At 48.2% G+C, this 20535-nt stretch overlaps 2 protein-coding genes across 6 annotated transcripts in view; one reads left to right on the top strand and one right to left on the bottom strand.

Annotated features, from left to right (window-relative positions):
• The window catches only part of LOC129385574 (uncharacterized), an 87020-nt gene extending 71602 nt beyond the window's left edge, over positions 1-15418 (bottom strand). Inside the window, exons 1-4 of one of the 5 annotated variants that reach the window (XM_072289356.1) lie at positions 14902-15416; positions 12253-12425; positions 10767-10860; positions 10154-10412 (exon numbers count right to left, since the gene is read on the bottom strand). In XM_072289356.1, coding sequence (XP_072145457.1) covers positions 10154-10412; positions 10767-10860; positions 12253-12425; positions 14902-15046 — 671 coding nt within the window. In that variant the 5' untranslated portion in view covers positions 15047-15416. Of the gene's footprint in view, positions 1-10153; positions 10413-10766; positions 10861-12252; positions 12426-14901 lie in introns of all 5 variants that reach the window. The other 4 variants (XM_055072285.2, XM_072289359.1, XM_072289358.1 and 1 more) reach the window with 4 other exon arrangements.
• LOC129385575 (uncharacterized) overlaps positions 1-20535 on the top strand; it is a 118853-nt gene that overhangs the window by 81730 nt on the left and 16588 nt on the right. The gene's annotated exons all lie outside the window — the stretch shown is intronic.

Genomic DNA, 20535 nt, shown 5'->3' with positions numbered 1-20535 from the left:
GAGATACAGCGCATGCTAGAGTTGGGAGTTATTGAGCCCGCTGAGAGTGACTACACGTCACCGCTAATACTGGTAGAAACCCCTAACAAGGACCCTCGTGCGTGTGTTGACTACAGGAAGTTAAATGCCATCACTAGGGATCAGCTGTACCTGATACTAACATTGAGGAACGAATTGAAAGAGTTAGTGCTGCTAAATACATTTCAACTATAGATCTCGTGCGGGGGTACTGGCAAGTTCCCCTTTCAGAAAGTGCCAGCCGCTATGCCGCATTTATCTCGCCTGTAGGCACTTTTCGCCCTCTCGCACTCAGCTTCGGGCTGAAGAACGCGCCGTTTAGCTTCTCTAAGTTAATGGATATTGTCCTAAAAGACTTGCAGGAGTTCGCCTTGCCCTATCTTGATGACGTGGCAATTTTTTCGGACAGCTGGGAACAACACGTATCGCACCTCAAACAGGTGTTCTCACGGTTGAGGGAAGCCGACTTGACGATGAAAGCGGAAAAGTGTAGGTTTGGATTTTCGCAGGTTACTTATCTGGGCCATGTTGTCGGCCAGGGCATGAGACGGCCGGCGGAGCTGAAAATAGCTACGATTGGAGAATTTTCTCAGCCGCGCACGAAAACGGACCTTCGTTAATTTTTGGGACTTGTGGGGTACTATCAACGGTACATTCCGAATTACTCGCAAATGGCAAGTCCATTGTTGTGTTCATATAGGAGGTCCATTAATCCCAATAAAGAAAGGAATCCCAATAAAGAAAGGAATCCCAATAAAGAAAGGAATCCCAATAAAGAAAGGAATCCCAATAAAGAAAGGCGTCAGGCAGGGAGATACGATCTCTCCAATGCTATTCACAGCGTGTTTACAGGAGGTATTCAGAGACCTGGATTGGGAAGAATTGGGGATAAAAATTAATGGAGAATACCTTAGTAACTTGCGATTCGCTGATGATATTGCCTTGCTTAGTAACTCAGGGGACCAATTGCAATGCATGCTCACTGACCTGGAGAGGCAAAGCAGAAGAGTGGGTCTAAAAATTAATCTGCAGAAAACTAAAGTAATGTTTAACAGTCTCGGAAGAGAACAGCAATTTACAATAGGCAGCGAGGCACTGGAAGTCGTAAGGGAATACATCTACTTAGGGCAGGTAGTGACGGCGGATCCGGATCATGAGAAGGAAATAATCAGAAGAATAAGAATGGGCTGGGGTGCGTTTGGCAGGCATTCTCAGATCATGAACAGCAGGTTGCCATTATCCCTCAAGAGAAAAGTGTATAATAGCTGTGTCTTACCAGTACTCACCTACGGGGCAGAAACCTGGAGGCTTACGAAAAGGGTTCTACTCAAATTGAGGACGACGCAACGAGCTATGGAAAGAAGAATGATAGGTGTAACGTTAAGGGATAAGAAAAGAGCAGATTGGGTGAGGGAACAAACGCGAGTTAATGACAACTTAGTTGAAATCAAGAAAAAGAAATGGGCATGGGCAGGACATGTAATGAGGAGGGAAGATAACCGATGGTCATTAAGGGTTACGGACTGGATCCCAAGGGAAGGGAAGCGTAGCAGGGGGCGGCAGAAAGTTAGGTGGGCGGATGAGATTAAGAAGTTTGCAGGGACGGCATGGCCGCAATTAGTACATGACCGGGGTTGTTGGAGAAGTATGGGAGAGGCCTTTGCCCTGCAGTGGGCGTAACCAGGCTGATGATGATGATGATGATGATGGCAAGTCCATTAACAGACGCCCTCCGAAAGGGAGCACCGAGTAACGTACACTGGGATAAGGACAAAGAGAACGCTTTCCAAAGTTTTAAAACGCTATTGGTTTCTCGCCCTGTGCTTCGCGCGCCAGACTACACAAAGGAATTCATAGTTCAATGCGACGCAAGCGACAGAGGTATGGGCGTGGTACTTAGTCAGGTCGGCGACGATAACGAGGAGCATCCTATCCTCTATGCCAGCCGTAAACTAAATGTAAGAGAGGAAGCCTACAGCGCTTCAGAGAAGGAATGTGCTTGTTTAGTTTGGGCCGCACAGAAGTTGTGTTACTTGTACGGAGCGAAGTTCATCTTCGAGACCGACCACTGTCCTCTGACGTGGCTCAATAAAATGTCACACAAAAATGGTCGCTTGCTCCGATGGAGCCTCACTCTCCAAGAGTACAACTTCTCCGTTAGATATAAGAAGGGAAAGTTGCATAGCAATGCGGATGGTTTGAGCAGGCTAATTTGAATTCTGCGTTTGAGGGTCCCGCCTAAATTTTAGGGTTACTAGTGCCAATTTTATTAAGCGAAGAAGATCCCCTCTCATTTAGCAGGATTCCCTCCAGGATTGCTGAATTTGTCAGCAGGAATTTGCTTCAGAAATTGGCATAGCGAAATGCAGCATTTCTTGTTTCTGCACTTCTGTTGTTTTTTTTTTTTTAAGCCTAGCGAGTCTAAAGTGAGAGCCAATGCACGTCATCTCGGCGCAGAGCCGTGTTGTGGGGTTCATTTTGCAGTTGCCGGTCCTTGTTGGATGTTTTGGGGCAGTGACATCAATACACAAGTCGTCGCTGCGAGCCAAGACATCAATCCCCCCCTGACCACCTGCCGTTCTCTTCCTGCCTAGCGGTTGTCAGCGCTAGACAGTCGAGATTTTTCGGGCCATGGAGGCGCTGTTAAGAATGGCGAGCTGCAAGGAAAAATTGCCACCCAATTCCGACTGGGGGACAAGACGCGCATCCCCCACTCTCCGTCGCTGCAGCTAGGGGGCGTTCGAAGAAGCGGGCTTTGTGCTGAAAACCGCCTCCATCCACCAGCCCCATCGCCGTTGTAACGAAACGGGTTCGACGGACGAACTATTGTGCCCGAGGTCCCCAGCGCGAACCTGATTTTGCTACGCGTGAGCAAGCCGCAGCGGGACAACGAGCTACCCAGAATGTCTCCGAGGTACCCGGAACGACTCCCCTCCGAGGACGGCTCCAGACCTTCGCACCTGTGTGTTTGCGTGTGTGTGGGCGTAAACAATACTGCGGAACGGCGCCCCTCTGTCGTCGGCTCCAGACCTTGGAATGTGTCAGCCTTTGTGTGCGTAAACTGTTCTTCAGAACGGCGGCAAATTTACAATGAGTAAACGAACGCTCGCGTCACCTTGTCGCGGGAGGCGGCTAGTTTTGCGATGACGAAACGAACATTCGCTGCCTTGTATCGCCGGAGGACCGAGTATTTAAAAACGGCTGTTGGGCGGAGGCTCGACACACTTCTCTCGTGCAGTCAGGTTGGACTGACACACTTTCTCTTGAGCAGTCATGTTGGACTGACACTCTTTTTCTTAAGCAGTCATGTTAGACTGATTTAAATTCTGTAAATAAACCCATTTTCCTCGTTCTCGATGAGAAGCAGTTCTTCCCTTCATCAACGTCCTCAGCGTGTTTAAGTTGGACGAAGGCATGGGCCAGCTACCTTCGAATTCATGCCGGACTCCAATCTTGGCAACGGATCTCGAGCGATGGGATTGAGCCCCCAATCCTGACAATGTGCGGAACAAAAAACACCAGATATATTTGTTGTCTTATGCTCCGAGAAAATACCCTAATTACTTCCAACAAATTATCCTAACGTAAAATTGGTCCAGTTGCTTCCTAAGTCGAAATAAGCAGACGAATCGCCCCTCATTATTTGGAATAGGGTGCCGTTTTTCCCTATCAGGTGTCTCCTCCTGCAAGGCATCTGCCAACGCTACCCAATGCACCTTACAATCTTATTTCGCTAGGTGGAGCCACGTAACTTAGTGACCGGTGCGCTGTCAGCTTCCGGGGACCCCTTCCCAAGGATGGCCTAGGTCTACTCATCCGCCTAGAAGGCCACTTCACCGCCGAAGTGTATCGCAGGGTCAATCAGGTCGATGGCGTTCCGTACACTCTCTAACGCACCTTCTCATATGGTCTCTTTTACGTGCGACATGATCGCAGCCCCATACGCATGGCCCGATCAGTCAGGAAACTGACGGAAGGAATGGTCCTGATGGTGCTTGATTGGCCCGCTCAGATCCAACACGAACCTATGCGAGAATATCTGGGGCGCAACGAAACAGGCTCTCTCCCACCGACCGCTAGAAGCGCTCGCAGGATGCGCTGTGGGGAGCTGTTCAGCAAGAGTGGGAGCACCTATATGAAGCTCTGATATAGATATGCGGCGCTTTGAAAGCTTGCGGTGAAGAACGACGCCAGTCACTGCGGCTCGAGGAGATTTCACACATTATTGGAGCACTCTCAACAATTGCACATCTGCATAGGAGAGCTCGTAACTGTGAGCGAATTAGTTGCACCACAAGTTCACTATTCATTTCATAAAAGTCATGAGAGAGTCTTCATTTGTAACTAAATGCGCTTCCTTTGTTGTTACTTTTCGCCTGCTGCAATTCTTGCAGCTGGAATCTACGCTAGATCAGCATCTTCTGCCATCATTCACACTTTTCATGGTGTTGCGGGCCCTTGAAGAAAGCTGTTTTAATCACGCGAAATGGTTGGGCGCTGGTCTTTCAAAAAATTTTTTCGATTGAGGAACGGTTGGAAAGAGAATGTTGCTGGAATGCTCGTGTTATCGAAGCGGACGTCTATAACGATGCAATTTAGTGGCACGAGTAGTGCTGCCTTCCGACACTTGAAGCGCCGGTGAAAGCGAGGCGACGATGGTGGCAGAAATAAGTACGTGATTGAAAAGCCACGCTTCATAGCGAGCAAAGCAAACGCTCGTCTCGCACGTGCGGGCTGCCTTTAGGCAACACCGCGTGGAATGGCAACGTCAGCGGCGCGCCGTTCTGGCGGTATGACAAAACTAGCGCACACGAAACTGCGGTCGAACGTATCGCAGTGGGATGCGTACCATAGCACGCACCGCCTGACTTGAGCGCGGCCAGCAGGTCGCGCTGATTGGACAATCGGCCACGCGCTCCGCGGTTCGTGGTTCATTGGTCCACGATAGTACGTGTTGTTGCTGCGGCTGCGAGAAAAAAAAAAATATTTTGTCGCTCAGCTACGACGGTCACACCAATATCTGTCTTTACACAACAGTTGCTTCTTACATCAAAAAAGCATTCGATTGTATCTCCTTTTTCGACACCCGCCGTGGTTGCTCAGTGGCTATGGTGTTGGGCTGCTGAGCACGATGCCGCGGGATCGAATCCCGGCCACGGCGGCCGCATTTCGATGGGGGCGAAATGCGAAAAACACCCGTGTGCTTAGATTTAGGCGCACGTTAAAGAACCCCAGGTGGTCAAAATTTCCGGAGTCCTCCACTACGGCGTGCCTCATAATCAGAAAGTGGTTTTGGCACGTAAAACCCCAAATATTATTATTATCCTTTTTCGAAATCCGCACATCTCTCAAATCAACATTTCACAATACCTGCACGCCGTGACATAATGCACACCTACCATGATGCCTCAACTACACTGAGCACCGATCTTGATGTTATTGTGTGTCGCAAATGTCTGCATTAAAACATTCCGTGACTTATTCCTAACAAATTTACCGACCAGAACGGGGGAGTTCCGTAACTTGGACATCAGTGCCTATTATACACGAAGGTGTGCGTATTCTTTTAATTTACTTGCGTTGCTTTGAAAAGGTATGCATTTTTCCTGTTATTCCTAATCTATATATAGGCATGCGACACATTCAAAGGGAAAGCTTATCCATAGCTTGTTAAATTTACTTTTGAGCTCTTTTAACACCTGGTGGAAAAGCGATGCTGCTTGTTTTCTCAACGTGCGCATATGGAGTTCTACTAAACACCTGTTCTCATATTTATCTGTCCAGTGATGCTTCGGTGCAAAATAAAAGGATACAAAGTGTTCTACAATGTCTCAAATTACAAGTTTATTATAGCCGCTTACAGAAGAACAGTGGGCCATATTTACCAGCAGCACAAAAAAAAGAGTAAATTAAACGCGGAGACACACACACGAGCGCTACGTGTGACCTTTGTATTATTGCGCTGCGTTGAACATATTCAGCTTTCAGCACAGAGCCACGTTTTCATTTTGAGACCAGTTGCACATCTAGATTAAATTTGTTTTATATGGTTGAGGAAGAGAAAGAAGTGCCCAGAGCTTACTGGTGCTCTGGGCCTCTCGCTGTTATGCAATTTTTTACGTTCTTGCCATTTTCGTGAGAGTCATTTCATCAAGGATGAGCAAGAAGATGTTCCCACGACCACCTGAACAAGGTCAGTCGTCTACTTCATCGCTCATTTTTGGACGACGTGACTTTGGAAGCTCGGACCACCTCGATTCCCGGGAGAGCTCAACGCCAGAAGCCATGGACTCTTGACAGCGAGTACACCGTAGTCATGGGCCGTCGTATGAAGAAGATGCGCCGTATGTCGACTGAGGCGACTTCATCGCATCAGAGTGAGCAAGAATCCTTCATGGTTTCTTACGTGCCGCTCTCGACGTCACACAACATGAACTCCCTCAGCAGGCAGTTTCTAACCGAATATTTTGAAAGTGTGGCCCCTGGGCAAATTAACGAGATCAGGATCAACGCTCGCAAGAACATCCTGACAATAGATGTGAAAAATTCCGCAATACTTGTGAAGTTAGAGACCATTCCACAGTTAAGCGCAATCCCCGTCCGCTCCTTTATTACTTACGGGAAGGAGACAACTGGAGTGATTTCCGACGTAGAGCTTGAAATCAAGCATGCGGACCTCAAGAGTCTTTTGAGGTCATCGGCGCGCATTATTGAGATTCACCGCTTGGGGCACTCCCGATGTATCAAGTTAACGTTTGCTTCTTCGACATTACCAGCGTCTGTAAAAGTGGGCTACGTTATACACCGAGTACGACCATTCGTTCCGAGGCCTATTCAGTGCCGGAAATGTCACAAGATAGGACACGTGAGCGCTGTTTGTAGAAGCAAAGCCACCTGCTCGCGTTGCGGCGGAGAGCATGATACCACCGACTGTGAGGCGTTTTCATTTAAATGTCCCAACTGTACTGGCTCTCACGAAGCGACTTCGATGGAATGCCCGAAGATGAAACAGGAGGCTCGTATTCTTCGAAAAATGGCAAGGGACCACTCTTCACGTAAAGAGGCTGCTCAATCTGTTCGCCAATGTGACCAACGCTCGCGACAGAAGCATCACAAAACCATTTCAGGACAACTGCCTACCGTGGCACAGGTGCCACGACCACCTCTGTCTGCGCGTGCATCGAGGACGGTAGCGGCGTAAGGTCGACGAGAGCACGCGGCAAACGTTCACCTCCACCGGCTGATACAAACACGGAATGGCCTTTGCTGCCCTCTAGGCCCACGGCCATGCCACCGGGCACTAGCGGTCCTCTGCGCCATCAAGCCAAGAATTATAGGGCCAATGAAACCGGTGACACTACGGGCAAGCAAGGAGATGGAGAGTGTACAAAAAATGCTGAAGCACCTAGTAGAATCAATGCGCGTGCTTCTCGGTGGTCTCGAGACTCCGGCCGCTAAAAGTGCCTTACAAGTGCTCGCCGTGCTAGAGCCGCTTATCGCAGCTCTTTATATGCTATAAAGTTTTGTTTGGCGCTTGTGCTGTTCACGCAGGGGAGGCCCACACCAGCTTCGTCCTAACGCCTCTATTTTTAAATTCACTCAAATTGGCGACTACAGAGTTGAGGCGAAACCTGATTGTGGCTTCATGGATGACATTTGTGAATGTTTATCATCAGAGTGCTGAATTTGCTTTCATCTTTGCGCATCCCTCTTGCTATGTCATCATCATCCCTCATCACATCTTTATGTCCCCATTCCCCCTCCCCCTGTGCAGAGTAGCAGGCTAGAGCACCTTAGCTCAGGCCGACCTCTCTGCCTTCTTTCAATTAAATGATCTCTCTTGTTTTATATATTATGATCATGTGACGCGCGATAATGAACTCAAACCTGAGATACGATCGGATGAAAATGGAGGCAAGAAGCCACAAACACTGGTAGAGCAAGGAATGTCGGCTACAATCAACGTTTCTTCAAAGAAAATTCCCTTCGTGAGTACGGCAACTGCCCACACGTAGAGAAGTGCCGCTTCCAAGCGTTGGCTTCAGCGACACTCCTGGTTCGTCCATTATTCACAATCATAGAAAATTGTATTTACACAGGACACTTCTGTACAGCGGAAAAGAAAACGAATGTGTGAAGAAACGGAAAAATATGAACAGAAAACAGAACTTTCACTGATCCTGAAAATGGACACTTATTTACCACATTCTTTTTCTGCGAAATCAAACAGAATATATTATTTAAATGATAAAAAAAAATTTAGCAGGAAACAGAACTTTTCCTGCAATGCGAAGCGTCTAACTCTCTGTAAAACCAAATTTCTCTTACTGTAAACGAGAAAGAAACTCGTTAAAAACAGAATAATAAAAAATAGAAAGGAGATCTTTACAGAAATGGTGCGGCACGGCGATGCCATAAATTCTCTTTTTTTTAAAGGAAACATTTTTTGCAGTTTAACTTATCCTTACAAAATCCACCCTCCTCGGCGAAGCACGCCAATAGTGGCGATTCATACGGCGCCGCCGATCACATTCGTCGACCTGCGCCATATGTTCTTACTATTCCATCATCTGAATGTAGCTGCAGTGACGCAGTGGTCGGAACTGGAAGTTCTACACGGAAACGTGAAAACCCTGTCCTGAGAATGCGCCCTTTTATTCTGTTCAGCCGCATGTGTACATGATGTCGTGTCGACTGACTGAAGAAAGTCGCTATGCCAAGGCACGTTTGCGACGCGTAGAATGCGTGCTACCGCGAGAAGTGAGTGAAAGGGAACGAGAGGATTGAGCTGCTGCGTAGACGGGGGGCTGACTTGGCCTGCTGCCGATGACCGTAAAGTGCGAGCGAACGAGGCAAACGTCAATTCGAAGGTTAAACGATTCGCGCAATAAAATGCGTTCTTTTCGTGAAGACTAAGTTGTAACGAATCGGTGGTAAATGCAAAACCTGCCATTATTGTCGCTCTGTTTGATTCTCTCTCACTGCATGGAAACTGTGTCTGCTGTGTGGTTATACCGGACGTCATTGCCAAAGTTTGCGATAAAGAGGTGAACACATACGCTCTCGAGCCGGTGGCCGCGTGGTCTCCGGACCTTGGGCCGTAGCGGGAACCGGAGGCGGGGCCGGGTAGGTTGGTGGCCACCATGACGCTGCGGTATGAAGAAAGACGTGAACGTAAAGGAAATTTAAGGAAATTTTCTCTACCAAAAAAGAGATTTTCTGTGAATGATGTATGACAGAATCCTGTTGAAAGTAAAAAAAAAAAAACGAAAGTTTCGGTCCTTCTCGGTCTCTATAGGCTTCAGATCGAGTCAAAACTGAAGTATAGCCGTTTTAGGTTGTCGGGCACCTCCATAAAAAAGACTGAAATAAAAAGGTAGAGTTTCTCCTTTCCTTACACGGCTTTTTTTTTTTTTTCGGCATATACCGCGCACGACGCGGCGTTTGCGGTACTGGTTTCGTGGCCGGTGCCATAATCAAGATGGCTGCTATACGGGTCGAGCTGTGTCGGCACTATTCCTTTCCTGATTTCAAAAATCTGAAGAGGCGAGTGGTTTTCTTTTCAGGTACGTCACAAACGGTGCACGAGGCGTGTTTTGGCACGTATTTCCTGCCTGTTCATAACATAGAAGTGGACCACAACGTGGTCTGGAAAGAAAATCTAGGCGGAAGGTGACAAAGTTTAGCAACTGCGTTCTCCGACAATTCAGCGTACGTTGCGCTTTGCGACGTAACGTGAGATTCGGGTATTAAATTTAGGTTCAGCCTTGTGCACGCTTGCCGAATCCATTATTGCCTATTGTTGCTTTTCGGAATATACTATCGCGGACAAATGAAATGGGAACAGCGGAGCGCGTGGCCGGTAGTCCAATCAGCGCGACCTGCTGGCCGCGCTCAAGTCAGGCGATGCGTTCGAGAGTACGTGTCCCACTGCGGTACGTTCGACCTATAGTGAACTAGAATACTCTCTAGTGGCGCGAGCGGCGAGGCGCAGGCGAGCAGTTTTCAAACAGACGCCATGAGATGGCGCCACCGCAACTTTTCATAGGCACAGGAATTCGCGTAGTTTTGAACCGCCTGTCAGTTACAGTGACTAGGCTTGTTAATTATTGAAACGCGTCCGAAAACCACGTACCTAAGCAAGGATACAACATTCCTACTGTCGCGTCGTCTGCTAAACTCCGACTTGCAGAGTGATTTTTTGGCGCAAAACACCATCGCAGAATGAAGGTGGTGAGGTGGGGCAGCGTCATTCGGCGGCGCCATACCTCCCGGTGGGTCGTGGTGATCCTCAGTGAGGTCGGCCCCTGGATTTACGGTAAAAAAGGCTTTAAGGAAAACCGATGGCAATTTTCGGTACCGCAAAATAAATCTGTGAATGCTCCGAGAGAACCCTGTTAAAAGAAAAAAACAAATGTTCGGTTCTTCTTGATCTCTAGCTTGCTATGACCGTTTTAAATAATTTTTCCTGCATAAAAAACTATTAAAGTTCCAGTTTCTTTTTTCTCTTCATAAGCGGCTATTTTTGCATATACAACGTACTACGCGCTGTCTGCGGTACTGGTTTGATGCCCCGTGCCATAATCAAGATGGCTGCTCTTCGCGTCAACGAGTGTCGGCACTGCTCCGTTTCTGTTTTCCCGAATCGGTGGGAAATACAAAACCTGCCATTATACAAACGTTGCGTCTGCTGTGTGGTTATACCGGACGTCATTGCCAACGTTTGCAATGAAGTAGTGAAGACATACCGTATCCAGGAGGCGGTCTCGTCAGTCGGGCACGGGTGCGCCAGCCCCTGTGGGCGCACACTGTGGGGTCGTGTTGCTTCACACCATGGTCGTGCTGTAAAAACGAAGCCGTGAACTTAGAAGAAAATTTAAAGGAAATTTTCTTAAATTTCCTTAAAGAGAGGGGGGACGGGAGACTGATTTGGCCTCCCGTCGATAACCGTAAAGTGCGAGCAAACGAGGCAAACATCAATTCCAAGTATTCCATTAAACGATTCCCGCAGGAAAATGCGCTCTTCGCGTGTAGACTAAGTTATACCGAATCAGGGGGAAATACGAAACCTACCATTATGGTCGTGGTGTTTTATTGCTTCTGACGACATAGAAATGTTTGTCTGTTGTGTGGTTATATACCGCTCGTGATTGCCAATATTTGCGATAGACAACTAAAGACATACGTCCCCTTATCTTGCGATACGAGGAATATTGTCGGGATTATGACATCCCTCGGGAAGTCCTCCAGGTTGCCAGAAAGCCAGCACGTTTACCCCCGTGGTGTGATTTCATAGCGTTATGTGATTTGACTCTAACACGTCTAAAGAAAAGAGACACACCACATCAACACATTAAACAAGAATTCCGCTCTCTTCAAGACAAGTATATAAACTACATAGAATTTTATACTGATGGCTCTACAACGGAAAAACACGTGGGTGTAGGGGCCGTAACAGAAAATTGGGAAACAAGCATTCGATTACCTTAGCATGCCTCTGTCTACACAGCCGAAGTGTACGCGATATGGACGGTAGTTCAAAAGATCATTGCTGACAAACTTGAAAACACTGTCATATACACAGATTCATTAAGCGTACTGAAGGCTCTACACATGAAATCCCAAAGTGAACCCTTGTTAGGCGATATTTTGAATGCATTAACGTCAAACAAATATGGCAGATCAATTAAGTTTTGCTGGGTACCAAGCCATGTTGGAATATTGGGTAACGAAGCGGCGGATAGATGCGCATCAATGGCAGCGTACAAAAACATTCAAAATACAGCACTTCCATATAAAGACAGTGTCAATGCGAATCGGAAGGCCTTGACGTCAAAATGGCAACGCGATTGGGACACTTGTTTAAGCAACAAGCTTCATCTAATTAAACCTGTAATTGGCGAGTGGACATCATGCAGTCACCAGCAACGATTCTACGAGGTGATCTTGTGTCGACTTCGAATTGGACACACACATCTGACGCACAATTTCCTTCTCCGAAAAGAAAACCCGCCAACTTGCGAAAAATGTAATGAAGCTCTTACAGTCATGCACATGACCCCCTAGTGCCATTTCCTAACCTCTTCGACTTAGAAAAAACTGGTTATTTACACCAACTATATTGTAATGCAGGTTTACCTGCCCTAACGTTCCGTTTTATTTTGTCTTGTGACTGACGCAGCATGGCCTTAGTTGCCTTTGTGCCACTAAACCCAAACTAACTAACTAACATACGTCCCGTCCCGGTGGGCCGTCTTGCGTTGCTGGGGCCGCTGCGTTAGCCTGGGCTACTCGTTTGACTGGTGGCGGGGGCTGGTCGCCGTGTGGAGGGTAGCCGGGTCCCCGTGGCGGGTTGCCCCCAGGGTAGGTCATCTCTCGAGTGAAACCACCCTGGCGCCGCAGTGGTCCTGCACGGGGCCATGTGTATGCAGCTAACGAACACGATTGTCCTTCAAGCCGCTCTCAGAGTCCGGAGGGACAGAATGCTTAAACGGCGAACAGGCGCGTTCCTTGAGGCTGTTACTAATCGTTATGTGGATTTTGCGATCCGCGACGAACCCGTTCCTACTCGTCAGAGGTCATCCTGGCCTATTATCGACCCCGGTGTCCCAGGGGTTTAGTGTTCAGCTGTAGAGCACGAACCACGGTAGCAATCTGATAGGGACAGCACGGTAAACGCTCTTGTACATTTAAATTTTGGCACACTCAAAGGAACTTCATCGAAATTGGCCCGCCATACCTTGGTACGGTGCATCCATATAGTATGTAAAACGCCCCCACAGATCCCATCCTAAGCCGGTCGGCTCACAACACATTTGTGGAGAGATGTCCTTTGACTACAGGCAAGAGCAGCAGGAGCTTCGTGTTATAGGCAAGGGGTCAGACTTGGAACGAAAAGGCCAAAATCGTCCACTGCTCATAGAAAAAATAGACGTGTCCAAAAATCAGCCCTCCATTTCACTGTATTCTTATCCACCTGTCCTCGATGTGCACTAGCAGCTAACTGCAGTTGAGATGCGGTCAGTCTAAGATGTTTTTTCGTGACAATATTGAACATAGATTCTTGAATGGCGGTAGTGCAATAAAGAAGGACGAAGGAAGCGAGACGACAGCACGGCATATGAACAACAACAGCAACAACACGGCGCTGATTCACAGCGCAATTCTTTCTGATAGATTTCTAGAGAATCAAACATTATCTTTCTTGGCGTATCGCCTGCACAGTAAAGAAAAAAAATTTATGTGGCGAATGGTTCACGCGGATGTGCGTTGATTTCTTCATACCGCGTGAGGAAAGTGTGCTGGATCGCCAGGTGGTCGAATTTGCCGGAGGTTCCGAATTTCCCATTGCGGCGTATGCAGCTCGAACAGTACACTCCGCCAACAGCTGATCCCAACTCATTTAGTTGCGTCGCTAAGCAGACGTTCACGTCATTTATGATGTGGTAGAACTATTTTAAATAAAGGTGCTTTTAGCAGCTATACCGCAGGTTCTATGTCAAAGAGGCGAGTTTTGCGCACAATTTGACTAAAATGAGAACGGAAAGACACCTTAACAAGCCGAAATCGGGCACTCTGCTACCAAGGTTATTGAACGACAGCGTGACAAATTCTCCGCTAAGGAGCCGCCAGTCTCCTCCTATGCGGAGTGCGTAGATCGGAGTCCCGGCTGATCTTTGTTTCCTTATTACAGCGAAGCTGTCTATGGCTATAGGGTGTCGTGCCAATAACTTTTTCTGAGCAAGGACTATCATCATCAGCAACGGTTCGTGACACTGCTCATATTTTGCCATGCAACGATCAGAATATATCAATTCTTTGATGCTACTCAGAGCCTCTTTTTGACGTTTACGTCATGCCCACTCGCGACCCTTTTGCAAAAGTTTGCGCAGTGGAGCGCTTATCTATGACAAATTAGGAAAGTCTACGCACCCCGCTTAGGTCACAAGGTGTTTCTAGGCTTTTAAGGGCATCCACTTTCTTTGGATCCGGTTTTATGCCTTACTTATTGATAAGGCATCCCAGGAACGCCACTTCTTTGACGCCGAAGCAACACTTTGCTTTGTTTAACGTTATACCTTCTTTTTCCAGCTTTTCCAACGTTTTCTCAGGACGCTGGTCATCATCTGCTTTTGTGCACCGAAAAATTAAAGTACCATCGATCAAATTTACAACGCCTGGCATGCCAGTCAAGATTTGGGACGTTCGTTTCTGAACGTACTCAGGCGCCGATGTGATACCAAAAGGTAGCCTTTGAAAACCGTAAGTTCCGAACGGCGCAATGAAAATGGTCAACAGGTTACTCTCACTGTACAACTTAATCTGGTGAAAGCCAGAATTCGCGTCTAGCTTTGAAAATACTGTTGCTCGACTTAACAGCCCTAGTGTCTCATCCACAGTTGGCAGAACATAACGTCCCCTAAGGACATTTCGGTTTAGGTGCGTCAAATCAACGCACTAGTCCTTGAAACAGCTGGGAGTACCGATGCTCTGCAAGTCCTGCTATATACGCCGTCTACAAATTTACCCACCCCGAGCCGTTTTCTGAGGCTTCTCTACCGAGAAGAACGGACCGCAACGAAGCAACGACAAATGTCGGTTTGATAATTGCCTGTTTCCAACTAATAACCTCACTGAACTTTCCCAAAACCTTTACTCGATTCCCGCTTGGTCCTGTTAGAATTATGCCCGTTTTATTTTACTTTGAGGGGATCCCAGGGAATGTCGAATGAACCACAGATACCTCAGAGCCCGTGTCTACCTTCGCCGAGACTAGCGTTCCGTTAACAAACACTTCAATGAACTTGGCACTCGAGGACTAATTATCAACAGTACCGATATATAGTACAACGCATTGTTTTTCTCAAATGAAGACAGTCCTACCTTGCTGGATGTGAAGCCCTTGCGACAGAAGACGGCGCTGAAGTGTGCTTTCACGTTGCAGTGGTAACACTGCTGCCTTCGCCGGGCACGCAAGTCTTGGATGCGACGTTCCTGAGGAAGGTGCTCTTGGGTCGTCACCAGGCATGGCGGTGTTGTCGTGCCTCTCTGTAGAGAGATCCACAGCGAACAAGGAGCACAGCGCGAGGCTACTTTCCTGACATTATACTCTGAAAACTTCTGACACAATGTAGCGTTGCTGCCGCTCTGTCGGGGCAGACGCACTGTTAGGAGAACACAACAGACAACGGCAGTCCAAGCCCCAAACCAAAAAGCCACTCCGTTTGTAGTCAGCGCACCCCTTTATATATCCTGACGGGCGGTGACGTCACCAGCGAGCTTGGACGCCGCAGCAGTCTTGCAACGCGGGCGGCGCTCAGTAGAACGCCGGTGCGCGTTCATCGGAGCGCTGGTCGCGTTCATCGGAGCGCTGGTAGCGTTCGATGCAACGCCACAATAAGCGATAGCCACTGCTGCGCTGTACACACACAGAACACACGTAGGAGATGCTCTTGCTTGAGGCATTGTTGTGCGCCTCACATGGCACATCGCATTGTGCCAGAAGTATTAAACTTGAATTTCATTATGGGGCTGTCTGTATGTGCCAAAACCGCAATAGGATTATGAGGCACGCCATAGTGGCGGACTCCGGATTGACACCGTGGTGTCCTCTAACGTGTCCGAAAATCTAAGTACACGTGCGTTTTCTATTTTGCCCCCGTCGAAATGCGGCTGCGCGGTCAGGATGAAATCCGCGACCTCGAGCAATCAATGCCATAGCCACAAAACTACCACGGCGGGCACAGAGGTGTTGATTTGACGTGCGACCGCTTCCGTAGTGTCTCCTGGACCCTGCGGGTCGCTTTCATTAGTGCGGCTCTGCTTCTGCACGCCATGCGTAACTTCTGCACCGTGTCACTCAGGTCTCGCAAAGATGTCTCCGCGTGTTTGTTGTCAGAACACCAGCGGAGATGCTACTGTGAAACGCCAAATATGCGGAAGCAAGGAGGACCCGAATATGCGCAAGGACAGACGAGGGGGCTGTAAGGACATGGCGCCGAGGATAAGCGGCAAGGTCGACAAGGTTCCGCAGTTGAAAAACGTGAAGCAGATGCATACAACGTGTCCACCGCGAGCATGCCGCACTACGGGATCACGAGGTTCGCGTAAGGGGACAACGCCGTCAAGACCCTGTAGTTCAGAAGACCCCGTGCGCAGTCATCGAGTGTTTTTTGTCCCTGTGTTTCTGCACACGTCATGCCAAGCGTGTCTACTTGGCCGGTATAGGTTTGCAGCAAACAATGCTGCCGCTGAAGCTACGATCTTTATTCCACGTAATATTCTAATTTCGAACTACCGCAATAACTTCGTCATCGTCAAAGATTGAGATATACGTATTTGCACTGTCCGAAACGTAGGAAAGCGGAAGGTTCGACCGCTTTCGGACGGTTTGCGGACGGTTCGACCGCTGACCGGCGATAGGGTCCACGCGTGGTCGAGCGTGGACACGAGGCATGGTTGACAGTTTTAGTTACATAGTTGACAGGTTTTTATGTAAAATTTCAGTATCTTCTAGAAAGTTGTTACTTTACGTGTTTAGAAATTGAAGGCCGGAAGCGCATCTGGTTTCCATTTCCTGAACAACTGACCACTCGCCAGTTTAAATATCCATAGCTGTCAGAGAATTAGGGTTAACCAAGTACATGGCTGGAAGCGTTCTCGCAGAAGCTTAATGTCGTCTGCTAGTGGATGGCTTTCGGGCCGTTTTCTCACGGACGCGTGAAAAGTCCCGCCTCCTGCTACAACAAACTTAACCTTTCTTTTTTTTCTATTAATAGCACACTCATAATCCGAATAACGAGCATGACATTATTGACACAATGCAATTTTTCTTGAATATTGTTCTTTATTGAAGTATAAGCGCTACGTGATAGTCTGTCGGCCTCATGGAAAATACCATTGTTATTTATTTGATCAATCTTAGCAGTGACGACAATAGTGCTGTTGTCTTCCGGTAACTGTATTTCGGCATTTCAGCGATTTCGACTCAACCTTGTTCTTACCTGCCACAAATTGCATGGACACAGGGAGTGAAACTGCTGGCGCTTGGAATGAACCTGTTGCTACTTGGATTAACTTTCCTGCCACGTGACATATTTGTTCTCGCGCTGGGATAGAATACGGAGGCGCTATAATTGAGTATTGATGCGAAAGTATCAAATGCCTCATTACCTGGCCCTTGCGCCATAACACACCACACATCATCATAATGAAATGACTCTTTGAGTGAAAAAGCCAGAGTCTATCGTTGGTAGGGCCGTAGCAGCGAAACGGCACCTAAATGACAATTCGCTGCAGCGCCACGTCGCGAGCGCGCCTCCACAGAGCAGGGCGGTCGAAAGTTACCACGGTGGGCACGTTGTAGGCATCTGCTTCTCGTTTTTGAACTGCGGGATTTTGTCGACCTTGCCCTTCCTCATCCTCGGCGCCATGTCTTTTTATACAGTCCGTCGTTTGGACACCTCCGGCGATGAGCTGCAGCGTGCTTCTTTCGGCAGCTGGTCTAACGGTCCTTGCGCATATTCGGGCCCTTCTTCCGTGCTTCCGCATATTTAGCGTTTCACACTAGCATCTCCGCTGGTGTTCTAACACGCGGAGACATGTTTGTGAGAGGTGAGAGCGACACGGTGCTTTGCTGCAGAAATCCCCGCTCCGACAGCTGTAGCACCCGTGCTACTAAGTGTGAGGAAACGATGACACAAGCTGGCAAAGTATGCATATGTATTTATTATGCATGCGTAATATGCACATCTGGTATATGCATGTGCATGTGCATTGGAATACATCTACTTCTGTGCAGCAGTTTGTGCCCCATTGGAACGCGTGGGAAATCTGTGATGCCTTCCATGCATCCACCGACAGGGACGCCCCAAGAGGCAGTGGACAAGCGCTGTTGGCGTCTCCTGGTGGCATGCCTTTTTATACAGGTTACAGTGCACTAGAATAATTCTATTTATAGCGCACTATAATACAGGTGTCACCATGATTAAACGAGGATAGTATGAGGGGTTCTTCGACTGTTCACTTGTCTTTCCTGCCATGTCGTCAGCCGACGGCCTGCACCGCGATCCCCCTTGTTGTACGGCGGCGCCTCCGCCGCCGCCCGGGCGGCCGTCGACGGCATAACAACTGGCGACGAGGTGAAAGTGACTTCTGCTGCTGCGGGCACTATTCATTCCTCCTCTATTGCCTCATTGATATATTAATATAATTATTTTTTTTCCTCTACGTAGCATGACAATCTACTGAACCGTTTCGATTTTCCCTCGCCTAAATTCATGTAACAAAATTTTAGATTTTTACCTCCTTTTCTGAACACACAAGCAAAGTCTGCCCGACTCTTGGCCAATCCCCGCGAGTGGGTAAGCGCCAAACTCAAGGACATCATCATCATCATCATCACTACTTCCGAACCTTACCACTGCTCGATACTGCTGCTTCAGATTATACTTCTGCGATAGACGCCAGGGACTTTGCCGCTACTGAGACACATCCCTGCACTTTCTCTACTACTGCTGCTGCGACGCGTCCAGGTTGGCCCATGCTGTGTATGAAGGACACTACGGACTTCAGACGCCACTACGGAAACGCGTCCCTACTTCCTGCGACCGCTTCTTCGGACTTAGAACGGCTCAGACGCTACCCGGGCGCTAACCCTACTTCGAACGCTGCTGCTGCGGCGCGTTCACTACGCCCACGGATCCCACGTGTGCCTCGTCTGCTGCGACGCTACTGCGGATACCCGGGCGTGTGCTTACTACTACTGCTTCGGTCTACGGACGCTGAACGCTACAGCGCATTTCATCAATGCGCACGTGAACTTGGACGCTGCCAAGGCACAGACCGCTCCAACTACTGAATCCTAAGACGTATACATTGCAGTCTTACTGCACAGCAGAGTACTCGTACTCGCACGACGGCCGTGGTCGACCTACAACTATGCTTTGTGGAATTCCGCCGTCGCCCGTATTCAGAAATGCAACCTAAGTGGAAGCCCATGCTTGACTTGATCTAAATGACGCCTGGCGTGAACGCGCCCAGAGACGCCGTTTCCTTCGGCACGTTGACGATATATAGGCGTCATTTAGTTCAAGTCGAGCGTGGGCTTCGAGTCAAAATGCATGTCTGCATACGGTGCCGCCTTTTCTGCAGACGCCGTGTCCGCCCCCCCCCCCCCCCCCCCCCCATACCGTGGGCGAAGTGGCGTCGCGTTTTCGAATGTGGAACTGGCCAGAGACACCACTCCTGATTTCGAAAAGAGGATTCTTCTAACCGCCCTGGGGGTTGAGGGCCTGCATACTTAAAGCCCCTAAAGTCCATAGACGCTTCAAGCCCTGCACTCTCCAAGTTCAAGAAATGGCCACAGGGAATGAAAAAATCGTCCGCGCGCCGCTGCTAATCAAACAGGCATAGTAGAAGCACTCAAGGAATGCCCGAGTTAGTTTCAATATTTCCCGCTAGGGGCGCCGTAATGAGGGCAATTTTTTTGCAAACTTTCTCCTGCAGTTACCGTAGCATGTTTATTACATAAAATAAGTCATAAAATTATCATTGCTAATTAGATAGTGTACTTTTTATTAGTAAGTACATTGTTTTTTGTTATAAAAGCAAATAGCGTTCAGCATCACCAATCTTTCTCGTGACCTCTGGCATGGATTTAAAATTTTTACCGGTATTTTCGAGTGCATGGTGGCACGGATTCATTCGTTCGTACACTTAGACTGGTTGCTTCTTTCTTGCTAAAACTAGTTTATTGCTCTTCGATGTCTCGCTTTATTTAACTTGGGGTGAAGTGACATCCTTGCAAGCGGACATGTAAGCCCGAAAGCTACGTTTCGGTCATGCATCTGCTGCATCGAAACGGGAACCGTATTCTGCGACTGAGGACAGCAGTACTGGTGAGTTGTTTAATATCGCTGCCTGAATCCCTATGCAATATTGCTCTCGTTAACTTACAGGCGGAGACAAGTTAACGAACTAGATGCTGCATTAGATATGGGCGGTCAGGACCCTCAGTTACTGTTTCCGAAATAAACTTTTAGTTGCGAATTCACGAAAGAGAAAGCGATATTGGAACGCGTGTCACATTTTTTATCTCGTTGTAGCCGTAGCCATGGATGACACAGTAGCCTTATCAATGCATTTTTTTTTCGAGTCCGCCTGCAAGTTTTTTCGACCACAGAACTGAATAACCCTTTGATAAACTGAAGCTAAAGTGCTGAATTTAATGTATCAAACAGTTGCATGCATGATAATTCACCCATATTTCGTACCTGTTGGTTCCAAATGTTCTTGCTGTTCAGTTTGGTTTACCTGAGATACACAATTATCGCGCAGCAAGCCGCTCCCACGTTGGGACGGACAGGCCGAGCCTGCCGCCACATCATGGGCTCTCTGGACAGCCCAGATTTGGTCCCTCGGAGCTTCGCAGTGAGGTATTCCATCTTGACTGGTCTGCTTGATCTGTGCCTCATAATGAGGGGCGTCGCCAGAGCATATGTTCTAAGTTAGCTGAAT

The sequence above is a fragment of the Dermacentor andersoni genome, chromosome 7 (assembly GCF_023375885.2).
Source record: "Dermacentor andersoni chromosome 7, qqDerAnde1_hic_scaffold, whole genome shotgun sequence".
NCBI lineage: Eukaryota > Metazoa > Arthropoda > Arachnida > Ixodida > Ixodidae > Dermacentor > Dermacentor andersoni.
Note: the sequence above shows the minus strand (reverse complement) of the source record. Positions and strands in the feature narration are given on the sequence as shown.